Source organism: Haplochromis burtoni, unplaced genomic scaffold, assembly GCF_018398535.1.
Source record: "Haplochromis burtoni strain Fernald_Lab_line unplaced genomic scaffold, NCSU_Asbu1 Contig_228, whole genome shotgun sequence".
Classification (NCBI taxonomy): Eukaryota; Metazoa; Chordata; class Actinopteri; order Cichliformes; family Cichlidae; genus Haplochromis; species Haplochromis burtoni.
In genome coordinates, this window is record NW_024582589.1 from 579716 (window position 1) to 600396 (window position 20681).

Sequence of the window (20681 nt, forward strand, 5' to 3'; positions counted from 1 at the left end):
CATCCAGGTCATCCCAGCCTAAGGAGCTTGGAAAGAAAAGCATCTGGAAGTCCAGACTAACCATTGCTGCCATTAAAAGTGATTGTGTTTTGTATTTTGCTGAAGTGAAATTCAGGGACCGTGGGTAATTTATGGGCTAAAACTAAGGGTCAAGCCAGGCCTAAACCTAAAGCAGTGTTCGAAGTGCCTGAGTCAAAACTGTAAACTAGATATAAAAGATGGCCACCATGAATACAGCCGCTGGTTCCCTCATTTAGAAGCCTCGGTATCAGGTAATGCAAGCAGGGTTTGTTAGCAGCTACATTCAGAACTGCATGGGTGCAGGCACAAATAAGTGGTGCTTTGTCTCATAGGATACCAGAACTTTACTCATCAAACCTTGCTTGTTAAGTGGTGTAGTGTGCCTTTAAATGTATGAGGGTTTTTTTTTAAACTTCTGTGACCTCACTCTAGGGTTAGAACTGACTTTAGAGTCATGACCTTTTCTATTAATCTGTGGGGACATCCTCAGTTTTAGAGAACTGAACTTTTGATACTTTATGAGGCATTTCCAATACCAAAACTCTTCATGATATCAATAACCTGATGACAATCTTTTTTTTTTTTTGCTTGCCCCTAACCCCACCTCTGCAAGCTTCTCTGCAGCCATCTTATTGGCTGCACGTTCTCTGGTCAAATAGGCTGCCAGTGGCGGTCCTAGCCTGTTTGGCGCCCTGGGCGAACACTCCCTCTCTCTAAATTGAGCACCTGATGGCTTGATTGACTTTTGTCTTTTCTTGTCCATCTTACATTGGTTTTAATTTTGCACTCCAGTATGAACACAAATCCCCCAACTCGAGGATCACCACAACATAACCTAACAGACCTACACCTTAGTTCACAGATTCACTTTGTCTAAGGTTTATTTCTGGGATTTCACACGACCCAGGATTGAAATCGTGAATACATAATGGGCTTGGATTTACAACATTATGAACCTCTTTCCACGGGTTGTGTGTGACATTAAATCATCAAACTGTAAATTATAAATTTTAAATTGTTATTGATCCTTTACCCCTGGTCCTAAAGTGCATATTTATTTTCTTACTCTTCTTATATTTATTGTTTGTTTACTTGCACTGCTGTAACTGGAGCCTCGTCGTCTCGTCTCTCTATATGCTGGACTGTATGTAGCGGAGATGACAATAAAGTTTACTTTGACTTCAGCAGCGCGCAGGCGCACCGAGGGCTCTCGCTTTTTTTTTGCGTACAGAATTTCGAAAAAACATGCAAATTATAAGTCTGTATCATGATGTCTGTTTGTTGTTTTGTTTTTATTTTGTTTTATTTTGCGAGTTGGTTATTAGATGCTGCTCCAGCCAGCCAGAGACTCCCCCGCCGCCCCGCCCCCTCTCCTTCCTGAGCAGCAGGCGCACCTCGCAAACGGAGGGCGCCCTTAGTCCTAGCAAATGTGCGGCAGAAAACCCGATCGGTGCCTGTACCATTCCCAGTATGCGCTGGCTGACGTCGGGGCAGCATGAGTACGAGCAATTATTATTTCTTTGCCGATGCCCGTGATGCCGCCCCCCACCACGATGCTGCCCCGGGCAACCGCCCGTGTCGCCCATATCTAAAACCTCTACTGTACGCTGCCATATAAAAAAAGGCAGCGTGGGCTAACTCTGATTACTGTAACTGTAAAATTGTTATAAGAGAAGAAGAACGTGATCGCATACACGATGAGCAGCACGTGCACGTGGTTTACACTGTGTAGTCAAGGGGAAAATACATTGCAGTTGATTCCAGCATATGTTGCTCAGGACATTAAACATTACTTTCTACTCATAGTAAATAAATTAAGCATTATCATTATCAAGTCAAACTTTGCTGTAATCCCAGCAGGTCAGCTGATCTCAGTGCCAGTCATACTCTTTCCCACCACATGCAAAATTCCTTGTAGGGCATCTTATTAAATCTGCTTTAGCCTGCCCACAGCTGCCACACATCTGCAAGCTACTTTGCAACCCAAATCCACTTGTGCTGTGTCTGACTAACTGAAGGTGTTCCACCTTAAATGTGGCTGCAGGACATTTTTACTCCTTATCTTCCTGTCGAACACACTGAGGCATATTGAGAAACAAAAATAATACCCCCAAAGTATACAGCCAGGATCCATTTAGAGTGGACGTCTTTTGAATCGCATATAACAGATAAGAGTACGCTGCTATTGTAGAATGATGAAGGAACAGAGGAAAAAAGGTCGTCTCTGCCCCTTCAAGCAGGCAAGTCCTCCTGTTCACTGCAGACACCTTGATGTGATTCCTAACCAGCTCGTTAATGTCTGCTTGCCTCATTTGTTCTAGCCTCGGTTTTTAAAACAGGTTGTCTCTTCTCCAAGTCTTCTGGTTACACTGGAGGCTGGACTAACTCATGCCCTCATGCCCAAACAGGTCAGCACTGGCATATCTATTTACTTGACGTTTCATGGCAGCCAGACAGATCTGGCTACATTGGCTCCGCTGCACCAGTGAACCCAGAAATACGGCATTTACTTTCACCATGATGACAGTCATGTGAACAATTCCTGGTCAAATCTTCACATGTTTCAAGAAATTCTATCCCTTTGACCTTAACCTTAGTATGTTTTGGGGAAAAAAGGACAGCTTTGAAAAACAATTACTTGGGATGTAAATCAGTTTGACTGTGTTTACTTTGGAGTCAGGAGTTATTCTAATACTATCTTGTGGTTAATTTAACCTCACATGCTCCAGGGGGTGAGATAATGTCAGTGCGGGCTAAAAACTGGGAATATGGGAAATAACTGCAAAAAGTTTGTCAAAAGTTTCACAAGTTGTATCCAAGTTGTGAGAAAAGGGAAATGTGATTTTCTCACACAGCTAGAAATGCTGAAGAAAGACAGACTAGAATAGGATGCCATTCTCTATGACATACAGTATTCTATTACGCAATACAAATTATAGAGCAACTCCTTCATGTGGTATATGTAGAGACTGTTACATAAATAGTACCTGAAAGTAGAAGTGACATTATGTGTTCAGATTCATACACTCTTCTACACAGTCATGTTGGTGCATTCACTGTGCCTCTATGTGCAATCAAATAACTGCCTCAACCATATGAATGTAGCACTGTGCTTCATATGTTTACATTTGGAACAACTTTCATTAGCAAGCAAAGAAGGTTAGACTTCACTCTTTGTGTCATCGTTGAGGACTAACCCAACTGCACTGCCTGGGAATAAAAGGACAGTTTTGGGAATGATACAAACCAGCCATCCATCCATCCATCCATCCATCCATCCAGCCAGCCAGCCAGCCAGCCATCCATCCATCCATCCATCCATCCATCCATCCATCCATCCATACATCCATCCATCCATCCACCCATCCATCCATCCATCCATCCATCCATCATTCACCCATCATCCATCCATCCATGCATGCATCCATCCAGCCATCCATACATCATCATCCATCCAGCCATCCAATCCATCCATCCGTCAATTCAATTTTATTCAATTCAATTTTATTTATACAGCGCCAAATCACAACAACAGTCACTTCAAAGCACTTTATATTGTAAGGTAGACCCTACAGTAATCCATCCATCCATCCATCCATCCATCCATCCATTCATCCATCCATCGTCATCATCCATTCCATCCATCCATCATCCAGTCATCCATCATCCATCATCCATCCATCATCATCCGATCATCCATCCATCATCATCCATCATCCATCCATCCATCATCATCCATCCATTCATCCATCATCATCCATCCATCCAGTCATCCATCCATCCAGTCATCCATCCATCCATCCATCCATCTCATCATCCATCCATCCATCCCATCATCCATCCATCCATCGTCATCCATCCATCCATCCATCCATCCATCCATCCATCCATCCATCCATCCATCCATCCGTCAATTCAATTTTATTCAATTCAATTTTATTTATACAGCGCCAAATCACAACAACAGTCACTTCAAGGCACTTTATATCGTAAGGTAGACCCTACAGTAATCCATCCATCCATGAGTTGAACTCAGACCTCCCATTGTACTCTGAAAAACAAACTAATTAAGTCATGCATTGCTCGGTTTTCTAATTAAAGTCTTTTGAATGTGTAATGACAGCCAGAATAACATCTTCAGTTTAACTAAATTTAGGTCTGCTTGTTGAGAGAAGACTAACAGGGAAAGAAGTCTGTTGCACTACTTTCATTGAGAGTATTTTAATTAGTTATGGGTTATTTAAATGTTTTTTATGCGCTTGCTCTCTCATCGTCAGCTCTTTTTTGACCCGGGCCTGTGTGTTTCTGTTCAGATGTAATAGCTGTCACATGTATGATTCAACTAAGACATTATCAACTGTGAAACAGATGCAGTTGTGGTTAGAGAAGCTATGACATCCCAGGGGATTGCTAGTTGCTTCTAGCTGTTATAAAGCACGTCAGTTGACGCGCCACTTTGATTTTCTTCAGTTTATCTATCTGATATTAACCAGATAGGCAGCATGCACTGGGAGAAATGTAAGTACACTATATTGTTGCTGTTTCCTCAGTATATACTGACTTTATATATGAATGAATAATTATGTTAAAGTGTAATAACTGGAGAGGTTTGCAGAATGAAATGTGCTTCATCAAACTTATGGATGAGGAAAGTTTTAAAAAGCACTCTGTGAAGTGTACATTACAGTTATTTTTACTAATGACAGGTGGATATAATCCCAGCAGCTCCGAATGATGTGTTTTTCCTTACCTTGAAAATACAACATGTCTTTTTGAATAGTTTTAATTTATTTTTAGACATTTTTTTAAAAGCTACTTCCTTTGTCATTTTTGTAAATTATCAAGTATAGTGTTACTAAATGTTTTTCATTTCCGTCACATTTGTAGTTAATCTTTAATAAAATTCATTTTTAGCTTACAAATGATTAAAGCCCGTCAACTCAGCAACGACCATTCGCTGCTAATTTGTTATTGTCTAGTTGAAGTAAAGTCTTCCTTTTCTATTCAGGATTGTTTTTTATGTTGAATAGTGCAAACAGAAGGAAAGATCTTTTCCTGTTGTGAACTTTGTCAGAAGCAGCTCTTTCGGAAAGCGGAAGATTGCCTTTTGAATGCTGGCTGAGTGTTGCCATTGGGGTGTAATCTTGATATGCAAAATGGCAGCAGGCAGCCAGCACAGTAAAACACCGCACAGCTGTGCAGCTTCCTCTTTTGTGTTGATTGAGTCTGTGTGCCTGTGCCATGGTGATTGTTTGTCCGTGTGCACTCATGTGTGATTGTCTAAAACAGATAGTAGTAAAAGACAACATCATCCACTCAACCGTGCTTCAGTTGACAGATACAGCAATTAATTTGAACTTGTTACACTCATTTCCTTCTGTTGGCACTGAGCATTTTGTGTGTTGGCTTCACATTTTCTCACATTTAGATACATATGTTCCATAATTGAATTTTCTGTGTTACCAGTTAATCTTTGTAGAAAACTCTTCCATTTGAATGATGAGGTAGAAAAGAACTCCATGACCACACTTCACTCTTGTTCATACAGCTCCTCTGTTTCTCTTGGCTGTGTTACAACATCACTCACCAACCTCCCGCAACAACAGATCTGTTTCTCATTTCTTCCCTCGCTTTGGTACAGCATTCTGCAGTTGCTCAATCCATGATCTGCAGATCAGGCCAAGAACTGAAGAACCATTAACCATTAACCATTAACCCTTGTTCAGCCCCAAAAATGTCATGCAGTGTTTATCCAACTATTAGACAATTCATGTCACAAAATGGTGTGAAAAACATACATTTTAGTCTTGTTGACATAAGGAACAAACTGCACAACCCGGTGCAGGACTGTCCACTGGGGAATGCCTCTGGCAATAAATCAGCTGAGGGGAATTCCCCCTTTCCCAAATGATACAGTTGGTCTGGGCCAAACAGCATCAGTCCTGTCTTCATGGATTCATCTGTGAGAGTCCATATGAGTGCATAACAAGGCTGCTAATAAATGTTCAATCCAATTCTATACCAAGAAAACACAATAACTAACAGTCACAGAATTTTCAGTAAGTGTCACTTAAAGCAATGATGCTTTACTTTGTGTTACTGACATCCTTCTCTCGCAGAGTTTGAATAACAATATCAAAGCGGAGGTTATAGCTGTGAACTCAGACAGACAGATTTACAGTTTTTCTTGATCGAGTTGACCGTCGGCCTGAACAGAGGCACTCGTGGTCAGAGTGACACATCCTGCTTCAATCACATCTGTGTAAACTGTTTTGCAAAAGGCTGTGCAGAATTTGTCGCTTCAATAAGGAAAGGTTAACACATTTCCAGGAGGTGTCCTCTGCTCTGCTGAGATAGTCGTGATGAAAACTGAGTGATTTCTTTAAGCAGGTCAAGAAAAACTGTCACATGAAGAGGGGGATGTTTTAATGCTCTGTGCAGGTGAATCACAGGTACATGTGTCTGGTACAGCTTTTTTAAAATAGATATTGAAAATGTGACGTCACTCAGGGGTAAAACCGCAAAGAATTCTGGGAACTCGTGGCAAGAGGTACTAGCGCACGCAGGCTTTCAATTGAAATCAGTCACACAGCGATAAAAAGAAACACAAAAATGGCAAGAAGCTGTTGTATTATTAACTGCAATAGCCGGTCGCATGACAGCCACGGGAAGCCGACGGGTAAAGAGATCGGTTGTTATCGGATTACGTCGTTGAAGAGAAATTGTTCGAGCCATGTTTCCGAAGTAACAAAGAGGCGACGGATGGCCTGGATTGCAGCCATTCAAAGACCAAATATAACGTCCCAGAACACTCCAGCTCACAGGTTAGTCTGCTCCAAGCATTTACACGAAGGTCAGTGTTTTTTAGTAGTTAATACGTCATTTTCATAACATAATTGGTGATATAGGTTACAAGCAAGTCTGGCGCTGAACAGAAATTGTCGCGCTATGCTCCTTTGTTTATTGTGCATAAATAGTGAATTGTCCTGACACAATATTGCGTTTCGCTTCTGTTATTATGGTACATTGACAAAAACATATACTTTTATTCACAGGATAAAACAGGTTTTTTTGTATCACTAATTGCCCAGTACGATTACAGCATACAGTATTATTGTCACTGCTACATTTCTGTGATGTACCAGAAATTATTTCCACTACTAATTAATTACCGTTGAGCTCAAAGGTCCTATTAATAAACGGTTAACGAATGTGTATTTATGACGACGATTTGTGAGACTGGTAAACTTACCTTTGTTCGTACGATGGTCTTTCGTTCTACACGGTGCATTTCAAGGTCCTGCACCCATCCGTCGGTAAACTGTACCTGGGCTTGTTGCAGTGACCTGAAGTTACTAAACTTCATGAGTGTATGCACTCACTCCAAGAACCGTATAATTATAAATCTGAGCGTGGTGAAAGTTGGGCAGCACGCTAACGTCTTTTGTCCACTCTGTGTGCTCGTAAGGGTCTGACCCTTTCACTCCTTTGATTTTTCCTCGTATCTTTTCTTTGTCTTTTCGTCGAGTCTGTCTTTGTACGGACCGGCATTGTTCTCCTTCGTTTTGTACATTCCTTTTTTGGGGGGCAAAGAAAAACCAAGAAGGTATTGGAACCGGAGAATGAACGTTTTGCGGTGCTGCAATTGCTTGCATTTGATGCGGTACTTGGATTGTTTTGCCACGAGTTCCCGGCATGCAATGCGCGAAAGTCACGTGGTCTGTCAATCTTTATAGCACCAAGTATGAAGAATGGCTAAGAAATGAAGCTGGAAAGCATGTGCAGCAGCTTCGAGTCAGCATAGATATGGAAATGTACTAAGAGAGTGATGAATAAAGACAACGAGAGAGAGGCAAACACAGGACAATTAGGTAATTATCAAATTCAAAGAATTGGTGAGGAGGAAGTGAGCACAGCTGTGAGGAGGATGAAAAGTGGAAAGGCAGTTGTTCCAGACAAAGGTTGGACCTTTATTTCAGGTCCAACCTTTGACAGTGTTGATGACATGAGATGCGAGGATGGGAAGCAGGTGGAAAGGGACCTGGAGAGGTGGAGATATGCTCGGGAAAGAAGAGGAATGACAGCCAGCACATGCGAGACAGCATACATGTGTGTGAATGGGAGGGAAGGAGTAGATAGTGAAGATGGATGAGTCTAAATACCTTGGGTCAACCATCCAAAGTAATGGAGAGCGCACAAGAGAGGTGAAGAAGAGGGAGCGGGGAGGATGGAGTGCGTGGAGATGAGTGTCAGGGCGGATTTGTGACTGTGGAATAGCAGAATGAAAGGGAAGGTTTACGACATGGACCTGCTGTGATGTTTTGCTGTGATGGTTTGGAGACCGTGGCACGGACAGAAAGACAGGAGAGCTGAAGATTTTGTAAGAGTGTCACTGGGAGTGAGCAGGATGGACAAGACAGTTCAGAATGTCAGAGGGGCGGCTCAGGTTTAACACTTTGGAAACAGAGTCAAACAGGCAAGACGGAGGCGGTGTGGACATGTGGAGAGAGGGGATAGTGGATATTTTGGATAAAAGATACTAAAGATTGAGCAGCCAGGCAGGAGGAAAAGAGGTCAGAGGAGGTTCATGGATGTAGTGAAGGAGGACACGTTGTGGGTTGGTGTGACAGAAGAGGAAGCTAGGGACAGCAGGAGATGGAGCTGATGATCCACTTTGATGCCCCTTAAAGGAAACTGGTGTAAACAGAAGAAGACAAACAAGTATGAAGTATGATGGTGGAAATGTGCTGGTGTAGGGCTGCTTTGCTGCTTGGGGACGGAGCACCTTTTAATCACTGATTTAATTAGAACACAAGGTGCTTTACATTGTAAGGTCGACCGTACAATAATACATGCAGAGAAGAACCCAACAATCATATGACCCCCTATGAGCAGCACTTTGGCGACAGTGGGAAGGAAAAACTCCCTTTTAACAGAAGAAACCTCCGGTTCAGGGAGGGGTGGGGCCATCTGCTGTGATTGGTTGGGGTGAGAGAAGGAAGACAGGATAAGGACATGCTGTGGAAGGGAGACAGAGACAATGATTCAATGCGGGTGTATAAACACACAGTGAGTGAAGAAGAAACACCCAGTGCATCAACAGCAGTAATCCAGTAATGCACAAATGGGACGGTACATCACAGTTACTTTAATTATACAACTTCTTCACACTTAAATAACATGACTTATTTTTTCCCATGTTGTAAATGGTTTATATAAAGTCTTGTGCTGTTATGTGGCTGAGTTTGTGTGGAGTCGACGAGCCTGTATTTAGACCCAAGTGCACAGACTGTTAAATAAATCTGCCACCATTACTGTAAAATGCACATGCACACACATGCACACACACAACCACGCACACACGCAATGAAGAGGGGCTGGGCTCAGTGCAGTGGCCATTTGTGCGCCTTTTATTGTTAAGCACCACAGACGTGTCTGTACATGGCAGACTGTCACAGTGTTCTGTTTGTTCTGAGAAGAAAGTGTGGCCTGTCTGACCTATAGAGGTAAATCTATCAGCTTCAGAGAGGAAGCTGTGCAGCATACTGTCAGGATACCTTCAGCCTCGTGACAGGGGTTAAGCAGAGGACCGACATGTCTGGACCCAAGGTCTCCATCCTCTGTCGGTGTGAGTGATAGGAACCAAAACTCTGGGCTCAAGGTTAAAAAAATGTGCCGGTAACTGGAGGGAAATTCTGAGAAGAGAGAAAGACTTCCCTCTATCAGGGTGCTCAGTGATCAGTGTGGAGGAAAAGAAAAAGAAACAGGGACAAACATGAAAGTGTCCTTTTGCCATGGCAGACTTTGAATGGTCACAGAAATTTCTCATTGTGAAATTTTGGTAAAGGAGGAAGTGCTTGTAGGGCCCCCCCCCCCCCCCCCCCCGATTATGCCCTGTTCTTGGCGTGGAGACAAATTCCACATAGCACAATCTGTTGACCTCTATTTGCTTTCTTAACTGGATAATCACAAGTGATAAGGCTTGATACAGCCTTGCTAATTGAGGGGATTTCTGCTAATCTGCAGAATTTCATAACTGAAACCAAGTAATTCCAACTAAATCCATTTTTGAATGATGTCCATGCACCACAATGGGCTCAGCGTGCTGACGTCTGAGGACAGGGAGGCAGTTTATGTTCAGCTGAGCTACGAGCTGCTTGTTAAAGTGAACTTTTAGTTATTTAGTTGTGAAGCCCAGCTAAGTAAACGGACTCACCATGTTTGCAGTGTAACAGAGGATATGCAGGCATAACAGAAACATCCAGCTGGGTCCGGTTCATCTTCTGCCACAGTATTAGGGTGGGGAAGGGGATGATAAGACTCAACATGTTATAACGAGAAACCTGCACACATGAGAACTTGAAGCTCAGTATGGCACAATGTCTTGGCGCAGCATCAACATCACAGTCTGTGGGAATGAGGCTTTTCATTTGAACTGACTTAGCTGTGCACCAGTCCATCTGAGCCACTGTCTCCAGCGTGAGTCTCAGACTGTTTCATTAGGAAATAACTGATGGACTCTCCCCAGGAGATTGCAAATTTCCTGTTTTTAGTGTGTGTTTGTAACCCCAGCGATCATATCAGCACATTTTAATTAAACTTCGTATTTCTTTTATGAAAAATATTTCAAGCGTGTAGAATCTAAGAGCGACTGTAAATGTGCAGGTCAGCAGTGTCAAAGACATTTTCTGGCAGCTGCTGACACATCTGTGCAATTCCAACAACAGTGGCTCGTATACAAAACCAAACATGGAGGCATTCAATCGATATGTTAACTAACTCAGACGTGCGTTTGTTAAAACCACGTGTGAATGTCACAACTGTTGTTATAGATCATGTTCAGGCAATTTATTTATTATTTCTGTATTTATGAGGAAGTTCTATTAAAATAATAAAAAACGTGCCTTTAACTCTGCGAGTCATCAGACATGACCACAGGACCAGGGCGCTCTACATCAGGTGGTTATAATTTTTCTCATAGTTGCAGTCACATGTTGTGCTTACCTGTGGCATCTAAAGAGGCTAACGTTCACAGTAAAGATCTTAACTCATTCACTGCCATTGACGTCTATAGCCGTCAATGGCAGTGAATGAGTCAATGGGTTTAACTCATTCACTACCAATGGCTGGCAGTGAATGAGTTAATAAGTGCTCTATGCAGCGCATGCTAGCAGCCTTTGTATTTGGAATGAGGGGTTTTAAATCTGCAGCCACACAGTAACAAATGAATGGAGTGTGCTCAGCACTGTTAGTTTGTATGGAGGCCGCCTGCTCTTTATTCTGGTTTTAAATTTGTACATGTCCTCCTTTTAACCTGTTAACCTAGCATCACGATCAGCGTAGCTGCTGTACAGTGTGTTACGATGCACAAATGACCGTGGTGTCATTGTTTTATGGTCACGCTTACCTTTGGAGCACATTTCTGCAATACCGGTGATTTTGTAGCTCGGGGCGGCAATGACTGATGCCATTGTCTGCACTTGTGCTGATTAGAGTTTATACGAATGCGACTTTGCTGTTAGGCTGGATTTTTTCTCATGCTTATACTTGCAAGAATCTGCCAGTTCCAGACATTGAATGTTCCCAGAAAGCATTTACTCTGTCAGTGTGTCTCTGTTGAGGATGGAGCCTTCAGGCACTCAGCCAAAAAATGTTAATGAAATAATTTGAGCTGCATGTGAAACACAGAGTAATGATTTAAGACCCGTTAGAGTTCTTTTTGTGTTGTCAAATTAATTATAAGAATTATAAGGTGATGCAGATGTTTTATGATGAAATGCCCATTTTTGTTTGTGTTTTTCACACAGGTTTTATTGTATTGTTACACAGTTACTGTAAGCTGCACATTGATGGTTATCATAGCATATAACCATGTAATAAAGCTTTGACTGCTCCCTTACGGACAGGGGCTCAGCATAGCTGGTAGCTCCACATGTTTATTTGGTTTTATTTTACTTCTTGATGCAACAATGTGATTCATATCAGGAACAAACCCAGCGTAACCTTGATCCACTGGTCTGCTGGGATATCGCCAGTTTCCATCCAAGGAGCTGACGTGTGCGTTATTATTTTAGTTTGTTAAACTGGGCTCGATCCAGGTGACAGCGAGCCAACGTGATGCTACCTGTGTGCGTCAGCAGCAGTCTGTACTCAGTTTAAATATGACATGGATCAGTTCGTAAAGGCTGAGAGAGGTGGACAGAGAGGGAGAGAGCAGGAGAGGAACAGGTGAGAGGGGACGTGTGGTCACAGAGTGAAGCTGGAAAAACAAAAGTTCTTCTTCACAAAGTGTCATTCACGGATGCTCAGCCTGCTTTCCAGCAGCACACTTTCAGCTGACCGACCCAAGGGGGACGCCATCATTGCATTTGTCTGTGTTTGACACGAGAAAGCCCTGCACTGCAGCCCAAACAGATCACGTCATAACAGACCTGTTGATTTCTTCCAAACCAAAAGCACCAGTTTAACAACCTTAGCAGCAAACATTTGGTCAAACTGAAGTGCATGCAGCCCGTGACCTTAGACACTCGTGGACATTCACTGAGAATATTGATTGTAAAGGTTTATATCAGCTGATGCTGACACTCAAAAGGCTTAAAGAGAATACGTCTGACAGGTTCACTTTCCGTGTGTCTTTAGTGTCTCAGTGTCAGCTTACAGTCATGGCACCTGAGCGCGTCTGCTTCCTCCGCTCATGAACTGTGTGAACCCATCGTGTGCATCATGTGGGCTGATTTAAAGCAACTTGAAAAGGAAATGAGGTTGTGTGTATCTGTTCATTGCTGTGTGTCTGACCTCCTTAGCACAGCCATCAGCCGTGGGCAGGTCCAGGCCATACCAAGGTGTGCGAGTCAGGGATCCTGTCAAAGAGCTGCTGAGGAGGAAGAGGAGCCTGGAGCTTCACAGCACCAAGACACTGCCTCCTACTGGGGTGAGGACACCATGACAGATAAGCAAAGAACACTTGTTGAACACTCAGCTAAAAGATGTTTGAAGCACAAGCACCACATTTATAACGAGCAGGGTTAAAAAAAAGCAGTCTTCAAGTAAAATCTGAAACGAATGAAAATGTCTGTGTGCATTTACCTGCAAGGTAAGTCATTTCCTGTAAATCAATGTGTGGTTTAATAAAAGCAAAACCAACAAAACCCTGCAGGATTGTTCCTTAAAGCTGTACTTGGACTGTGTGTTTTCAGGGTAGGTTTACTTTGCTAAACAGTGTTTCCAAAGAAGCCCTCACGGCATCGTTAGTCACTAAACAAATACACAGGAGACTCCCACAGTGGGGAGCAGCGACTGCTCTGCATTATGTGCTGACACTTTGAAACCGGCGCTTTGTGAGACGTTTGGGAGAGACTGAGTTAAAAATGTGTAAGAAAATAAATAAAAGTAAAGTAGAGCGGTGCTCTGCTTTGGTTTCATGTTGAAGAACATTTTGCAAGGTTTCAACAACAGTTTCCATGAACCCTCCCCCAAAAAATCCGCCCACCCCTCTTTGACGTAGAGCTGCCCTCTAACCACATGACCTGATAGCCTCCTGATGATTTATCACTTTCAGTCTTTAGGCCAGTATTCTTTTCTCGTGAATCACTGATCTCTCTGCAGGGATCACAACCTCACAGAACAGCAACATGCAGAGACTGTTTGATTGGGAGTGACTGTTCTGCACCTCAGGAGACTGCACATGAGATCTGCAGGAATCGAAAGCAAAATGTCCTGTGAGGATGTGTTCGGTCGGGATACAGGCTCAGAAAGCAGCAGGGGATTTTATCCTTATATAATCCAGGTGTTTTTCCATGGCGGTTACAGCAGAGCTGCAGGGCTGGGCACACAGCCCTATGCAAAGTAACGTGCAGCCTTGCCAAAGAGACCTCCCACTTTCTATTTATTATCCCTACAAGAAGAGAAGAGGCCAGAAGCAGCGGTGTGCACAAACATACACATGTACGGACACTCCCCGTGACTAGCATGTGATATTCCAACATCTTTTATTGGCACGGCACTACAGTTGATTATTTTAAATGCAATGAGTTAGTGCTGCTAGCAGCAAAGATAAAATTCTGTCCACTTCTTCCACTATTTGCCTGCCTGGCAGGACTACGTGGGTATTTCCAGGATTCTGGTTCAAAGGGACGACAGTTGTGTTTGTGCAAATCTCAAACCAAACCACATTAATATGAGGTGGCAGTTATTCCACACTCACTGAGTCTGCTTTCAGATATTGTCACTGCAGCTTTCCACAGTAAAAATCCTCCTTGCCTTTGGAGCTAAGAAGCGTGTTGTGAAAGCACGCTGTCAACATCTCTGGACTGAATTCCCAGTTTGTTCAATCAACCTGATAAATCACAGCTGCGCTGCGAACAGAAACCTGAGCACCAACGATGAGGAAATACATAAAAGCCAATACCTGAATAATTCATTTTGAATTCCAGTTTATGACTGTGTGCGCCAAGTTAACTATACGACACATGCACATTGGTCTTTCCTCTTTTTGTGGATATTTTGTCCGTTTTTCTTTGAGGAAAGATTACAGACTTCACAAAAAGTGGATTTTGCCACACTGTCCACTCTCTGCCTCGTCTCTGTGTTTGTGCAAACCCAAATGTCCGTCTCACAGATTGAGTCTAAAACCCGTCTGTTTGGTATCGACCAATCGGGCTGTACATGTGCCTGTAGCAAGAAGAGATACTGCGATACGCAAACACAAAAGACTGAATGGGAGGCAACAGCGGCAGCACTGACAGCGTGTGTCAGTGTTTGTACTGCATCCTGCTGCCTGCAGTCAGCGGGCAGGGCGTCTTCAAGGCAGCAGGGAGGTGCTGCCAGGTGGCTGACGGGCTGCAGGAGAGGAGCTGATGGTTCGACAGCTCTGACAGGAGGAGCTACAACAATCGCACAGTTAAACCCCACTGTGGTCACTTTCTGAGGACGCTTTGTGTTCACAAAGTAAAGGACCTGATCACCTGCACTGGGTTTGACTGAGGCTGAGGAATGAGTCGGCTTTAACAGCATCCATAAAAGTTACACCTGGACATGCCGACTGGGTGTGTTCCACTTCACCATGAATGCGCTTGAAGAAGCAGCCATAACGTTCTGCTTGAACGATAATCTGAACCTCTTACACAAAGTGTGGCGGCACCATCCTCTACCTCCAACTTCATTTAGTTCAATCTGTAAGTGTCTGAATGTATTTCACATTAGCTGCAGGAACTTTCCAAAGGGTGAAACACCTGTGATAGTTTATGGATTCAGTTGGTCGGTCACAGATCCATTAAAATCAACTTGATGATTTTTTAAATGACTCATGCAGTTTATACTCTGCAGAAATCTCGAGCCACCCTTTACATTTTGCTTCCAGAGTTTCTGCTCATTTGGACATTGGTTTCTTTTTCATTCGCTGTCAGTCCGGCTGTGAATCATTCGAGCATTAAAAAGGAGGCTAACTGAAGGGATGCAAAAACACACCCTTTGTTATCGTTTCTTCGTCAAAAGTACCAACGATAACACACTCTGACAGAGGTAAAATAAAACAAAAGTGACTCCAAAAGAGCCAGACTGTGAAATACTGTATCCTCAAAAAACTGTGAAATCTGCGGAAGACGAGGAGTGGCACCCCTAAAAACAAAGAAAACAGCAAATGATCAGTACAAGAAACAGGAACACATCCAACAATGACCTGACCCTGGACCTGAGGAGTGCAACTGGCCCTTCAGCTGATCTAGCTCCTGAAGCCTGGACAGAAATGGTGTCAGTGAAGGGTGGCTGTCAAGAAGCCATGCCTAAGAAAAGGAAACAAGGAGAAAGAGCTGAAATATGCCAAATTACACAAGAACTGAACTGAAAGTCACTGGTAACAGTGATAAATCCAAACGTAATGTTTTGGTTTGAATAATTTTCAGTGTGTACGGAGGAGGCCAGGAAAGAGCCCGACTAAGTGTCTGCAGCTCTCTGTGAAGCACGGTGGAGGCTCTGTCGTGGTTTGCTGGTGACCTTTCAAAACTGATAAAAGTACCGTGAGATTTTGATCCACCACGAAACAGAAAGGAGTCTGATTGGCCACAGCTTCATTTATCAGCATAGCTATGATCCTAAAGACATGATGTCAGTGCATTAAAGCGCACACACAATGGAAACCCTCCAATGAGTGTGTGTGTGTGGAGAAATACAATGACAAAGCAATGAATAGCACAGGTTCAGAATGGGTTCAGTGGTTCTTGTCTCTTTCTTTTATTTGCTATCTTTACAGCTCACTTCTTCTCAGGAGAGGACCTGCCTGCTCTGGCCTCAGAAGAACATAGATCCTAGATCTGCTCCCACACGTGCCTGAGATATGTCATTTACAGCAGAAGCAGCTGTTGGCAGAACAAGCTGGAATTTGCTCAGTTAGCATGAAAAACATTTGTCATACATGTAGGCTTTGTGGTCGTCCAGTAATGGTTTTATTTTTTTGCCACTTTAATAAATAAGGTTAATCATGAACTCACATTTATCCCCCAGATTATACAAGACTGGAAAAACCCCTCATAAGTTATTTATTGGGGAGAAAAATCCAGTATGATATATCCAGTATGCCAGCATTGGTAAATAGAGACCCTGATGACTGTCACACCTCAGCTTTGTCTTACCTTCCAAGGAAATGTTAAAAGCAACTGTACCGTGAATGAAAGAACATTTCCCAGTCAGACCAGTCAAGATGTGTCACTGCACAATAACAAACGCTGGGTGCTGCACAATGACTCAACAGTACCAGTGCTCTGTGTTTTCACCGACCCACCAACAGCATTTATAGAGCCTGGCCTTTGAGGTTTAGATGAACGGTCTGTTTTAATACTATCATGGAGGCTCACAGGGGTCGTCTGATCATCGGGATATTCTCTGTATTACTGTAGGTCGAGGCAAGTGGCACTATATAAATAAAGCTGAACTGGACCGATGTACTTCCATGCCCAGTAGTATCAAATTCACAGCTTTCGCTTTAATGAACGGATCCAGAAAAACAAGTTCAAAAAACACTTTTCAAGAGTGAATTCTCAGATAGCTGCTCACACCTGAGTGTCACAGGTCCAGGTGTGGCTGCTGCATGTTTACATATCAACATCGCCGCGTTGCTGTGATTAAGGTTCTGCTGCAGTTATTGACATGTTAACCTCATTGATGATATCTGTGTTTTTCAGGACGTGGTCTCACACAACAACCAGCCGTCATTTACACAAGGTAGAAGCCTCACCTGTGAACTACATGTTCCACGTAAAGCTGTTTCCGCGTGTCTAATGCCGAATCTGCTTCTTGTTCTCCAGGTATCTTTGGCTGTGATGTTGCCAGCGGATCCCCAGCCGAAGCGCCGACCACAGCTGCTGATGGAGGGCTGCAGTGTGCGGGGTGGAAAGCGACCAGTCCTGGGCTGCAGGCCGCCGCCATGTCCTGGTCGACGCCTGACTACAACCAGCAGGACCCCTCAGCTCAGACTCTGACCTACCCAGCCACTCCGACACTTACTATGCAAACTCTGTGTCCCAGCTACACCATGCTGACCTACACACACACACCACTGCTGACAAACTTTGGGGTGAGTGAAAAAGGACTATGCAAATATGTTCTACAGACTGCACGGGGGAATAAAATGATCACAAATCGGCACAAAAGGATAAAAACAATCAGTTCTCGCTCTATCAGTCAAATGTGATTTAACAGATAGAGCCATTGCAACAGTACAAGCATGGATTCAGGCTATTATTTCACTTTAAAGTAAGGTTGTGTATAAGTATGTGCAAGTAAAAATATGTATATGTAAAAGTACATGTACCAAATCTGAAACTCTAGGCATTAAGGGGCTGCTTCACCTTTGAGACCCGATGGTACTGTATCCCACAGAGTCACGGCTGGGACGGGAACGATCTAAAGTTTTCTTTAAAACTCATTTATGTCAAAATAATGCAACATGTTTAACAGCGCCACAGGATCCTGTTATCATATGTTCTGTCTTTAGTGAACTAAGTCATCTTATTGTGCTGGTAGTCTCAGCGTCTGTAATCAAAGGTAGCTCGTACAGGGCTCGTCTTTCTCTACAGGTGCAGACAAGTGTTTGTGATGCATTGTGATGCTTCCCACCATAAAAGCCTGTTATCACTGCATGCATGCTCTCTGTGTTAACTGCCAACAGCTGCTGTGCTTGTCTTTAAATTCTTACATTTCAAACCTGCTGCAAGTGGGTAATAAATACAGAGATAAGACTGGGGTAGGGGATTAACTGGAACTCTTTAAACCCGCCGAGGACCTTTGTACACCGTGGGATTAACATGGGATTTAGATTTCTGCCTGTTCAGCATGAACGATTTCTCCTTTATATTTGCAGCTCTTTTTTCACTGCAGTTTTTGAATTTATCCAGAGAATAACTGTCACTGACTCAGTTTAGGGATTTACATACACGTCACTCATCATGACGATGAGTTGATGTGCAAAGTGGAAAAATATGTTTGTCTCTGAAAAAATAAATAAATGGAAACACATCACAACAAAGAGAATCCAGGAAGGAAGAACATGGTGGCTGTCTCCACATTAAAACACTGGGACACGACCACGAGGCTAATTAACACCAAACACGTAGGTTCACCGTAGAAAGATTCACCGCAGCAGTCTAAATCAGCACAAGCTGTTCCCGGTCTGTGTCCACTGGGTTCACTAGGGCCCTCTTTTCTTGTGTACCTAATTATATCTGATTACAATATTCCTGTGAGCTGAACAATAAATGCTGACTGCAGTGACACTGCGTCTACCTTCCAAACCCTCCACAAAATCTTGAGTAAAACATAAAAAAATAAACGATTAAGCGCCTAAAGTGAGGCTCGTGGCATCAGCAGACGTCCGTTTTATGCATGCGTTTGACTTTTTGCAAGGTTAAATGTCTTTGCCATCATCATAAATATTTAATGATTGCTGTTGTTTCAGACCATACCAGTGGCACCAGCCCCAGCCTCCCTGCCTCAAGTGGAGCTCCAAGACTCAGGGTTGACCTATCTTCCTTGGGCCCAGCCACTCACCACTATATCGACCATGCCTAATCACGGGGTGCAGTTTGCCCCGGGTTCTGCAGCGCTGCCTGGGTCGCCTCTGGTACACATGCCACTGTCCATGTCGTTGACCGCCATGATCCCACAGCTGGAGCCCCAGGGTATGGACCCTCAGCCCGAGATCCTGGAGATCCCCGAGCATTCAGAGCAGCAAGCTCAAGGTCAGTCTCTGAACGAAGACCCGGAGGTTGAGGCGGAATCACCAAACCTACTGGACAAACTTCTCGAGGATCACAAAGAACATGGTGAGGAGGAGGACAAAGACTCGTACAGAAGCTCCCTCTTCATACCCAATGTCTGAAGAACATTTTTTTAAAATATGAAATCAGTATTTTTACCTTTACATTTCTTTTTTTTTCCCTCGGGGGCAAGTGCCTATTGGCCTTTTTGTGTAACTTGATTACCACAGATTCTGTCTATTATTAAGCCTTTGAGGTCTAACCTATCTAACTTACCCAAACCAAGTGTTTTCTGTGATTTGTAAGCAAAACTTGAAATAGTTTCTCTTAGTTATCGTGTTTTTTTTGGTGTCCCTGTTGCAAAGACTTGTAAGAAAACAATGAAAATCCAGAAAGCGATTATTTTGAAAGTATACAGTAGAGTCAGGGTTCAGGTACGTGTTACCACACATTATGACCCAGACTTCACAGAACTATTAATTTCTTGGATAATTGGGAATCACACGTCTATAATTATCCATGCTGGCTCATACTTAATAATAATAACAATAATAATAATAATAATAATAATAATAATAATAATACAGTTTATTTATAGGCGCCTTTCAGACCCTCAAGGTCACCTTACAAAAACACGTGAGCAATAGCAGCATATATTAAACATGGCAAAATCAAATTTAGATAGATATAAAATAAATAAATAGATATAAAAACTGAGCAAGGTAAAGACTCTTCTGGATTATTGTGACCTGAGTTTTATTTTTGTAACTGCTCCTGACTTCCTGTTATTACATTTTCATTATGTTCATTTGATTTATTAGAAATTAGTTTAGTGTGCAGCAATAAACAGAACTGAAAGACAAATCATTTCTTGCATAGAGACTAGTGTAATTCTAGTAGTCTGTTACCTACAGTGCAAAGGTCTTAAGCAAAGGCTTCATATCTTTATATCGTCAATGGGAAATGGGCACGGCGCATTACATACATGTAAACACAGTATATTTGTACAATGAGCTTAGAAGTCCATATTTGGTATGACCACAGAGCCTTACCTGAAATCACAGGCAAGTTTCATGTGACTTTTAAAAGCCTCCTTCAAGTTTTTCTTTGGATGTTGGACGCAGTGTTTTGCAGCTTGTAGTGAAAACCATTGCAACATTGTTCAAGATGAACTTAAAAAGTTACAATTCTGTCTTCTTAGATGCAAAATCTAAATAACGAAGAAGTAGCTCAAGACGTTTGCACAGAAATGCTATAAAATCCATGTTTGTCTGTGTTTGAGAAACAGCCAAAGCACACTGTGATTCAATTTCATATGTATAAAAGTCAGTCTTAAACAGATGCCATCTAGTGTTGTGTTTGCAGAATGCAGTTCAGCATTATGTCACAGCTGAACAACCTTCTTGTTTTATA

The 20681-nt window shown here is 42.8% G+C and overlaps 1 protein-coding gene across 1 annotated transcript; it reads left to right on the top strand.

The window, feature by feature from the left end:
* Positions 1-4440: 4440 nt before the first annotated feature.
* LOC102304405 (POU class 2 homeobox associating factor 1) lies at positions 4441-20443 on the top strand. Its single transcript, XM_005937407.2, has 5 exons — positions 4441-4539; positions 12825-12952; positions 17196-17235; positions 17319-17587; positions 18968-20443. Exons 1-5 carry the CDS (start codon positions 4524-4526, stop codon positions 19388-19390), a joined length of 876 nt encoding a protein of 291 aa, XP_005937469.1. The 5' UTR covers positions 4441-4523; the 3' UTR covers positions 19391-20443.
* Positions 20444-20681: the final 238 nt, after the last annotated feature.

Coding starts and splice junctions, on each gene's coding strand:
- LOC102304405 (XM_005937407.2), top strand. Junction 12,953..17,195: donor AGACACTGCCTCCTACTGGG/GTGAGGACACCA, acceptor TGTGTTTTTCAG/GACGTGGTCTCACACAACAA. Junction 17,588..18,967: donor CACTGCTGACAAACTTTGGG/GTGAGTGAAAAA, acceptor CTGTTGTTTCAG/ACCATACCAGTGGCACCAGC.